Raw genomic sequence first — 10,543 nt, 5'->3', positions numbered from 1 at the left:
GGCGCCACAACCAAGTACTAAAGTGGTTGGCTGCAGCAGTAGAGACAAAGAGGGTGGCAGAAAATGCCATCTCCCAAAACGCCCAGGCTAAAGGCGGAAGTATGGTCCGTCTGCGAACGCACGCCGGTGGGATGGGTCGATGTTCATCCGCACGTTTAAGGACGTGTCACGTACAACGGCTCATGCGCAAAAAATTGCAATAGTCTACTAGGGGTCAATACACATACAGAGAGTGTGCCGTGTGCCGTTGTCGAAGAAGAATGATACAAGCCCTTCTCCATACTGTTTGGTTGTTGTTCTCGTTGTCTTGGTGTTTACTCTGACGGTCTGGTAGAGCACACATACTCATTTGTATTGCACATGTGTTGAACTCTGACATTTGTGTGCGACACGGAAATGAAAAGTCAAGTATGCCCGGGCCTTAACTAGCTAAAAAGGCAACCCTTTATTCGGGAGAGGCAGAAAATGATTTCGGTCTGTTGAGTATAGCCAGTGATTGGGAAATGTGAGTTGATTTATACTACAAACTTACTTTCCACTTGGAAGTAACTTACCAACCTGCAGGCAAGACATTGTTCGGTGGTCCTGCTCCATTAGGATAGTCCTCATAGTTGAGTTGACTGTACCTCGGGAAGAGGCCATTAACAAAGCATTTGAAATAATGAATCTCCGGTATGCCAACTTGGCAGCGGAGGACTGAAGATCGGGGATGGACAGCGAAAGTGTTCCCCGTAGAAGTGGGCTGCAGGGGCTTTGTTTCCAATTCCACTACCAGACTGCTTAAGGAAGCGCGGATCAGAGGACATGCCCAACGGACGGTAGTCAAAGAACTTGCCACTGTTGCTGAGTGAAGCAGCCACTGGCTGTGGTTGAAACGGAAGGACACAATATGGCCAAATGACCACGCAATAAAATGGTGTTGTGCGTTGGAAAGCCATATGGAACCGGGGGCACTGAGCATGCATTAACGGTGCCAGTGGGGCAAGAACAGCCTTATCCAACGGGCTGGTGTTTATGGTTGCGACAAGGTTATGGTAATGTGTTGTAATGTTATGCCATACAGGACCGGGGGCACTGCGCATGCATTAATGGTAGCAGTGGGGCTAAAACAGCCTTAGCCAACGGGTTGGCATGTATGGTTGCATTGATTAAGGTAATGTGTTGAAATTTTACGTCATACGGGACCAGGGGCACTGAGCATGAATTAACGGTGTAGGCAGTCATGGCCTAATGGTTAGAGTCGGACTCGTGAACAGAAGTGCTAATTCGATCTCAGGCCCAGTGGGTAAGACTGCGGTGCCCTTGAGCAAGGCACCTTACCCACACCTTCCTGGCGCTGCAGTGATAGCTGCCCACTGCTCCGGGTGTATTTGTGTTGAGGCAGATGGACACAGCCAGGTCTGAAGGGCCGAAACACCCAATGAGGGTGAGGTGCACAACTGACGATGGGAATCATACTAAGGCTCTCACCAAAAGGAATCCTTTACCCAGCATAATTGATGTGATGAATGTGGGATTGGACACAACTCACGAGATGTCTCTCTGATAAGAGGAAGGAAAGGTAAGTATGTTATGTATTGCTATAACCATTTATCCTCCAAAAACCCGATGAATCTAGTAAAGCATCAGACCTCCTTTCCTCTATTCATATTCTTGACTGCTTCCCCCGTTATGCATAAGGCGTGGGAAATTAAATTGTGCTGAAATAGTGGGATTAGAACACCTAGTCCTATTAAGCTAATTAAAATGTTAATGATTATAAAAGTGTGGTGATTGTTTTCCATTTCTAACGGGTATTCTGGAGTGATTCTTCTATTCTGTAAGTAAAGCTCAAAGACATTTAAATGTACTTATTTTAACTAGCCCTACCTGTACATGGTTTAAAAACAATTAAAAGCATGCGTTTTTTGTATGGGTTCCTATATAAGTCAGGCATTTTTTAGCAGGATAGCTTTAGTTCACGCTCTTCTTTTTTTGAACACCATAAATATTTGGTACCTGTAATGTTCTTCCGTTATTTTCTAAAAAAGTAATTATGAAATTCAGGAAAAGCCACGGAAAGGAATAAGGAAATTAAAACTGTATTTGAAAATGTTCCTAAAATGTTTGACCATGACTAAATAAAAGACAAGCAGCCAAAAAGATCTGGAAATAGTTGGGAACTCCATCAATACTCTTTGAACAGCATCTCAGGTTGAGACCTCAAAAAGCCAAAAGAAAATTGTACAAATTGTAGAAGATACTATAATATGACACAGTTTAGACTTTTTCAGTCCAAACATAATTCCTAAAGTAATATGTGTATTATTCCATAGAGTTTACTACACAAGTCTAGGGGCGAGGCATTGGCCCCTGAATTGTCCTTGGGCCCCTCCTAAATGCCCATCTGACAATCCCCCAAAAAATATATATATTGAAACATTGCATTATGTATTTTATGTTTTATATACTGTACGTTCATATATATTTAATAATGATCTATCAAATCAATCATAGGAAAATGTCAAAATTACACATGCAATGAACTATGAGTATTACTAGGTAAAATATTGCCCAACTAGAATATGTAATTGCCGGTTATAAGGAACCTTCTTTGTGGCTACTTGATAGCTTTAGGGATCCCAGATGGTCCCTGAGCTCATTTAAACTGTTTTCATTTTGTAAATCAGACCTGAATGCTGGGGATAATGTTGCCAAAGCGTCCAGATAATTGGTTTGTAAATTATGAAGCTGTTTCCTCATGATAAACAAAAGCTGACAATGTATAGGAAGGCTCATGATGACTTAATATTTTCATTGCAGGGGGATCTCTTGGGTCTGCATTGACTCCATTGACCTCCATTCATTATACTGTACACTAAGCTGCTGAAATAAAATAAAAACTTGGATTGAGCATGTGAAAAGAAGAATGAATAATAGTGTACAGTATATAAATTTTGTATCATGTTCATTGTATTAAATATGTATGGGTTTTAAACAAATTAGAGAAGCGAGCCCAATTTATATGATATAGCATTACTTGCCAGATCCTTATGAGTGTGTTGAAGCAAGATTGTTTCTTACTGTATACTCGAAAAACACGATAGATTGTTTCAACTCATTGTTGGGTAAAATAAAGTATATGTGATTCTGTCTGTAAAACCCAGATTCTCATAATCTAATTCAAGATCAGGAGCATCATGTTGTCTTGGACTAAAAACGATGAAAAAAGGGAATGTGTGGTTATTGCTGTAATTTATCTATTATACAGTATGATAAATCTCTAGATACAGCCACGGAAAAAATAAGAGACCATTTAAATTTTTAGTTTCAAATAGGCATTTCTAGATTTCAACAAAATCCAACTGTCATCCAACAGCATCGTGAAAGACTGACAGCATGACAAGACACATATAAACTGTGAGAAAATCAAGGTTCTCAACATAACTATCAACTTTTTTTGAAAGGTAGAAATATTACTGTTTTAATAAATGAATATGCACTTGTTTTCCCTACCGCATTTGAGGTCCGATGTAGAAACGATATTTTAAATTAAGAAATATGAAACACCTATAAAAAGTAAATTACGATAAACTGAAGTGGTGCTTTGTAATGGTCTCTTAATTTTTTCCTCGGCTGTATCTGCTTAAATGTATATCATAAATATAATAAATACTATTGATTATATAACACTATTTTGAATTATTATTATTATTATTACGTTTAGCTGGGTTTTTAAACATAAATTAAAAAGTTCTTTACTTTGTGCAAGATGAAAATGACTTGAGCTGGGTTTTCACAAACTGGGTCACATCCCAGATAGAAAAGACAATAGATTTAAGGGTTGAAGGAATGTGGCGAATTCATTTAAGATTCGTTTAACCATTTTGATATCTGAGATGTGGACAAACCATTTGGTGGATTGTACACGGACCTACGCTGGGTTTCAACCCATTGGTTGAACCAGCATTGGTTATTTTCTAACCCAACAATTTATTTTGTGCATTTGAAACAACCCAGTAATTCAGCTTCCTCACCCCGATTTACGACTAAACAAACGAACAATCAAACCATTGTGTACTTGTAATGTTTTATACCAATCACGCTGCTCCAATGATTCATTTGATTTTACTCAGATTTCTTTAAAAAAGCATTTTATTATAATGTATATGCACCAGGTTGCAAATTTCAGATTATCCTACAAAAAGACATCAACAGATTGACTAAGAGTGTTTAGTATAGTGTAGTTAAGAAAGGCAGACTGCAATTCAGACTAATTTGTTTGATTGAATAAAATCACTATTTCAGACAAACATTCGTACATGACAACATCTCTGTGTCAATGGTTGATACTACTGCGGAGAAGCGTCAAAATGTCAGTCAAATCTTTATAGATGAAACTTTTACGGTGGAAACTCTATTCATATTCATTTTGAACATTTTCAATAAAGCATTCCTTATTTCTTTCGTCCGCACGCCGTAAATGATCGGATTGACACTGGCAGGGAACACTATATACATAAGGCCCAGAAACGTATTCACATCTATTGGAATTGGAATGTGAAGGTTTCGTGACAGAAAAGTAATGCTTCCCACGAAATAAAAACACATCATAACCATTAAGTGTGTCGCACAGGTATGGAAGGCTTTCCAGCGATCCTCTCCTGCCGCGGCCCCCAATACGACGTGCAGGATTTTTACATAGGAGAAGAAAATAATGGATATGTCCATTCCTACGAAACAGATGATCACCACCAGTCCCATGGCATTATTTTTGGCTATGGAATCACAGGCCAAGCTAACAAGAGCCATGTGGTCACAGTAACAATGATGGATTACATTTGAACCACAAAAAGACAAGGGTGCAGCCAAAGCGACTAGCGCCAACATTATAGTGCCGCTTCTGATCAATGTGAACATAAGCAGTTTCAGAAACATGGACGAGTTCATGATTTCAGTATAGTGCAGTGGCTTGCAAATGGCGGCGAAGCGATCTAAAGCCATGGCTAAGAGTATAGTGGACTCTATGGAGGAGAAGAAATGAGTGATAAACATTTGCGTCAAACATCCAGCTAAAGATATCTCATTCAGGTCGAAGAGGAAGGCGAGGAGCATCGCTGGAACGATGGCAGTGGGTACAATGATGTCGACAACCGCCAAAGCAGACACTAGTATGTACATTGGACTGTGAAGACTTTCTGTATTTCTGATGACGAAAAGCAGCAAGGAATTTCCCACCACAACCAAAATGTAACTGAGGAAAAATGGCAGAAAAAGTAGACGTCTGTATTTGTAGGTTTCTGGAAATCCCATAAATAAGAACTTTGTATGCGAGATGTTTGCTCCTTGGAGTTCCTCAAACATGGCACTTTAAATGTGGTTGCTGCAACCTATTTCATGGGAACAAAATAATATATCAATATTTATCAATTGATGGAATTTCATAAACATCATGTTTGTGATATATTAAATGACCAATGCTACATGTAAAATAAAACCATGAATTTTTCAAGTTACAGCAAATGCATCACCATCCAAAGACAATGTTCTTGTTTGAAGTCTCACTATCAATGGTTGTTATTACATATATACGTTTTTAAAACAAAACAAAAACAATCAAATTTCGAATCATGCATGTTGGGTCAGATTTTCTTGCATTTGTGCGGTGACATACCTGCTTGATTTCCTTGGCTTTTCTGTTGTTTGGTCATTCGTCTGTAGAGCACGGGCCCCCATTGACAACTGAAGCCAATTGAACAGGAGCATATATACACTGAGTTTGACCTCTGCTCCCTAAGGGACAAGTGAACAGACTATACAACTGCCAACCTCGTATACATTGTAATGACATCACTGCATCCATGCAAACAGGTTCGTGGTAGATGAAAAGTGTTTTCCGAGGACGAAGCAATTACTTGATTGCTTTTCTCTGTTTTAATGAGTCAACTGTGGGTTGTCATGTATTTCTAATGGCTACGGTTACTATAGACTACAACAAAATTTGCAAAAGCAAGAGAACAGGATCTATTCTGCCACACCGCCTGGAAAATATGATTTCACAGAAATAATAATGTCACATACGTATTTCACAATGTTACTGACGTGAAACAGGACATTACTTTAGAATTTTAAACATCAAACTGTGAACTGGAATTCTTCGATGTTTTGGTCTAGCTGGACAGTTATACAGTAAAAGCATACGTAATAGCATATACATGATGTTAAAAATATTTGTGTTGTAATAGGTATCAAACGTTTTCCTGTGATCAATGCAACTGTGGCAAGTAACCAAAACAACCCCAAGAGGTGTAGAAGTGGTGAAAAAAAAACAGTTCTCCTGTGGGGAATAAACATAGCGTGACAGAATGTGCATACTTATAGGAAATAAAGAAGGTTTAAAGTATTAAGCAAGACTATAAGGTCCATGTGTCATATACCGATGGGTGGTGAGTCACACTGTAATCGAGGTCACATGTCAATCCATTTCAATAAATACACTAATTAATGTAACTTTAATTAACATATTTAATACAATTGTATGCCGCATACATTTAAAAACATAAAAAAACTGTTTTCTAATATTTTACCATCTCTAGATTGTGTATAAATGAAAATCTATGGTTTTTAGTGACATGTAGTTTGCACATTTGCTTTTCTTTTTCAAACAAATGGATATGTCGAACAAAATTTAAATTTGAGTTTTTAGGATGGTGCACTAGTGTCCCCTGTAGTGGTGGATGTGCGACTGTGCCTTCAAAACTTGAATAGCTGCTCCCTAGCGACCTCTTTATGTGAATATGTGACCTCTGTGTGGGTTATGATGTGTGCGTTCATTTACAGTATGTACTGTATATGGGTAAATACAGTTATTCAAATGGTTTATTTGTTCATTTAAATCATACACTCTTAAAAGCAAAGGTACTTCAAAAGGTTATTTGATGCCATGGAAGAACATTGTGGTTCCACAAAGGTTCTTTGTGGCGAAAGAAAAGGTTCTTCAGATTATATAAAAGTAAGACAGAGATGCTTATTTAAAGAACCTATAAATTGGTTCTTCTATGGGATCGCTGTGATGATTGTTTAAAATTGTGTAAACATTTTAATGATGTTATTTTGAGTCTAACAACTGGTTGTTGTGCCCTCTCCTGGTAGCAGTCTGCACTGCAAGAGAGAGGCCCTTTCCCCTTTTTGATCAGTGATGAAGATTTTATCTGCCTCTTTTAATTGTATTATTATTAGGCAAACCTATAGTTTAATCTTTATCAACTTGTCCTTCATTTTTTTTCAAAGAGTTATGCACTTTAATGCGTTCACATTGCATACTCAAACAATTTGACTTAGATGTCTTAATGCTTTTACTTTCACTGTAAACCGTAAGTGGACACTACGTGGACACTACACCAGTTGATAATTGTGTGAACGGTTTTACAAAGACCATACATGGAGTACAAGCATCCTACGCCTTATCAGGTAGTCATGAGAGAGGTTGTGAAACTGATCCCTGCACTTAAGCTGTGGTGTGTTCATCCACTCAAAATAAAGTAAGAACTAGGAGTAATATGAGTAGCACTGAGTAATAATACCAGTCATAAAGACGCACTTACTGGAACTCAGGCATACAATTCCCACAGTTTAGCAACAACACACCCATTTGTTCGCAAGTTTTTTTTCTGTTGTGAAGTAAGATAACAAACAAAAAAAAATACAGTTCTTCCTTGGGGTTTAAGAGTCTTTCACCCAGCCAACAATAGAGAAAAGAAAACACTGCCCCTTAATCCCGTGCCAACCAAATAAACAGGAAAGAATAGCCGAAACATAATTCAGGCAGTAAATGAGAAAATAACTTTGAATATAGAAAACAGATAAATCACAGAAATACACCCGGCCACATGCTCTGGGTTGAGATCTCACTGGTATTATGGTTGGTTACACATTTTACAACTTGGGTCTCCATCTGTCATGAATCAGATCTCTGTGGCTCTCTCTGATGGCCACCGGAGGGCACCCTCTCCTGAGTATTGACTTTCCTGGACTACATTTCCCATGCACCCCGCATAGAGACTAATCACCTGCATAGGTGTTCTCCATGATCTGCTCTACTTAAGCAGCATTCACACTCTTACTCATTGCGAAGTCTTGTTTTGTCCCGGCTGACATTTCTAAGCGTTAACCTTAATATTCTGTGACCCTTCTGTGTATTATCCTGGATTGCTTGACTACTGTTGATTCTCTGCCGCCTGCCCTTGTGACCTTGCTCTCTGGAACTTCGACTGCTTTGCTGCCAGCCCTGACTCTTGCCTGGTATCGTCTCTGTTAATGCTCTGCCTCTGATATTCCTGCCACTGTTGTTTGATCACTGCCTGTTTGACCCTGATCTCGATTATTAAAAGTTAATCTGCAAATGGATCCACATGCTTCCGACCCCTCACTACACTATCAATGTGCACATAAAGAGAACATAAAACAAAAGCCCCACTTCACAAACCTCAAATGGGCAGTTTGGAGAAAATCACATTTTTCACACTAATCCAACACACTCTCCGTTGCACTAACAGAGAAGTAATCAACTTACAAACAACGTTGGAAACTAACCCCTACACACTAGTAGATTCCATTTGTATCACACCCATTTTTGGTGAACATTTAGACCTTGAAACCAAACAGCTTTGGGATGGAGAAAAAGCTTATCTGAATAGTGCTTTAGTTAGAGCGACATGTGTTTATAAACAATTCTGCATCACAAACCACAACCCCACACCTAATACGCATGCGCAAAATGTCATTTTCTAATTCTTGCGTACTGCGCGAGAATGCCGTGGTTTTCAAAAACGTGCACTTTGAAACCTGTTTTCAAAAGTTTGCGTTATCAGTCCCCTAAAACGATGGTTCCGTGTAAACGGACAGCCAAATCGCATTAATTGTTTTGCGTTTTCACTTGAAAACGGTCTTGTGTAAACGGCCCCTCAAATGCCACAAGTCTCAGTGTATAATTTCTAACGGATTTCTTACAAGGCAAAAACCTTTATATTATGATTTTGTCTTATTTCTTTTGTTCTCAGGCCATAAATTATAGGGTTAAAACAAATTGGAAAAAATATGTACATCACAAATACACGACTACAAGAACATTTATTTTTTGTTCTGTAAGTCATAAAAGCAGTCAAAGCAAAAATCTAACTACAAGTCAGTACAAATACATTACAGTCCTGAATGTGTTTGATGGTATCAGACCGTAACGTGGGCCACCAGAAGGGATGAATGGTAGCGGTGATCCCGGGGTGACCAGAGCTGGGTGTGGAGTGAACTTGAGTGAGAAGACGCGAACGAAGGTGGTCTGGAACAAAGAGCAGATTAGTTGGGCACTCTGGGGTGGTCCTTCTTGAAGGTTTGTTTGTTGGATCTCTGTGATGATATCCCATTGTACAGGAGCTACTAGGAGATTTGTTTGAGTTCTCGTGGTCTGGCGTTTGCGCGATCTCCTCCGTCTGACGTGAGAGTGCGTCGGCTTTGATGTTCTTGGTTCCCGGTCTATATGTTACGGTGAACTGAAATCTGGTAAAGAATAGAGCCAATCTGGCTTGCCGGGGATTCAAACATTTGGCGATCTTCAAGATTCTTGTGGTCTGTGAGAATTATGAACGGTTGTGCAGCCCCCTCCAACCAATGGCGCCATTCTTCCAGGGCTAATTTCATGGCAAGCAGTTCAAGATTACCCACATCGTAGTTACGTTCAGCTGGTGCGAGTTTGCGGGAGAAGAAAGCACACGGGAACATCTTTGCTGGATTACCATGTCGCTGGGATAATACCGCTCCAACCCCTGTGCTGGAGGCATCGACTTCTACTATGAACTGGCGTTCTGGGTCCGGATGATGCAGAATGGGTGCTAACGTGAAACGAATTTTCAAATCCTGGAATGCTTGGTGTGCTTCTTCTGACCATTTCAGCTGAGCAGTGTGACGCTTGGTCATGGCGGTTAGTGGGGCAGAAATGACGCTGAAGTTTCTTATAAATTTCCTGTAGAAATTAGCAAAACCCAAGAATCGTTGCATCTCCTTAACGGTTTGAGGTAATGGCCAGTCTAGAACCCCCTTGACCTTCTTTTCATCCATAGCTACCCCCTCCTGGCTGATGATGTATCCCAGGAATGCTGTGCTAGTTTGATGAAATTCACATTTCTCAACCTTGGCGTAGAGTTAATATTGAATTAAACGTTGCAGAACCAATCTGACCTGACGGATATGCTCCTCCATAGAATCTGAGCAGATCAGTATGTCATCGATGTAGACAATCACCCATTTATCTAGCATGTCTCGGAACACGTCATTCATGAAGGACTGGAACACTGAAGGACTGTTTGACAGGCCGAAAGGCATGACCAGGTATTCGTAGTGTCCAGTGGTGGTGGAAAAGGCCGTCTTTTTTACTCGTCTCCCTCACGAATGCGAATCAGGTTGTAAGCATTGCGCAGATCCAGTTTAGTAAAGTATTTGGACTGACGGAGTTGTTCCAGTGCTGCAGGAACCAGAGGCAGTAGATATCAGAACTTCACAGTCTGATCGTTCA

The 10,543-nt window shown here is 39.7% G+C and overlaps 1 protein-coding gene across 1 annotated transcript; it reads right to left on the bottom strand.

Moving 5' to 3' along the window:
• Positions 1 to 4,359: 4,359 nt before the first annotated feature.
• On the bottom strand, positions 4,360 to 5,343 carry or55e1 (odorant receptor, family 55, subfamily E, member 1; the record flags this gene model as incomplete). Its single annotated transcript, XM_079481990.1, has 1 exon — positions 4,360 to 5,343. One exon carries the CDS (start codon positions 5,341 to 5,343, stop codon positions 4,360 to 4,362), a length of 984 nt encoding a protein of 327 aa, XP_079338116.1.
• Between the last annotated feature and the right edge of the window lie 5,200 nt (positions 5,344 to 10,543).

This window comes from Barbatula barbatula (assembly GCF_947034865.1).
Source record: "Barbatula barbatula genome assembly, chromosome: 19".
Lineage (NCBI taxonomy): Eukaryota > Metazoa > Chordata > Actinopteri > Cypriniformes > Nemacheilidae > Barbatula > Barbatula barbatula.
Note: the sequence above shows the minus strand (reverse complement) of the source record. Positions and strands in the feature narration are given on the sequence as shown.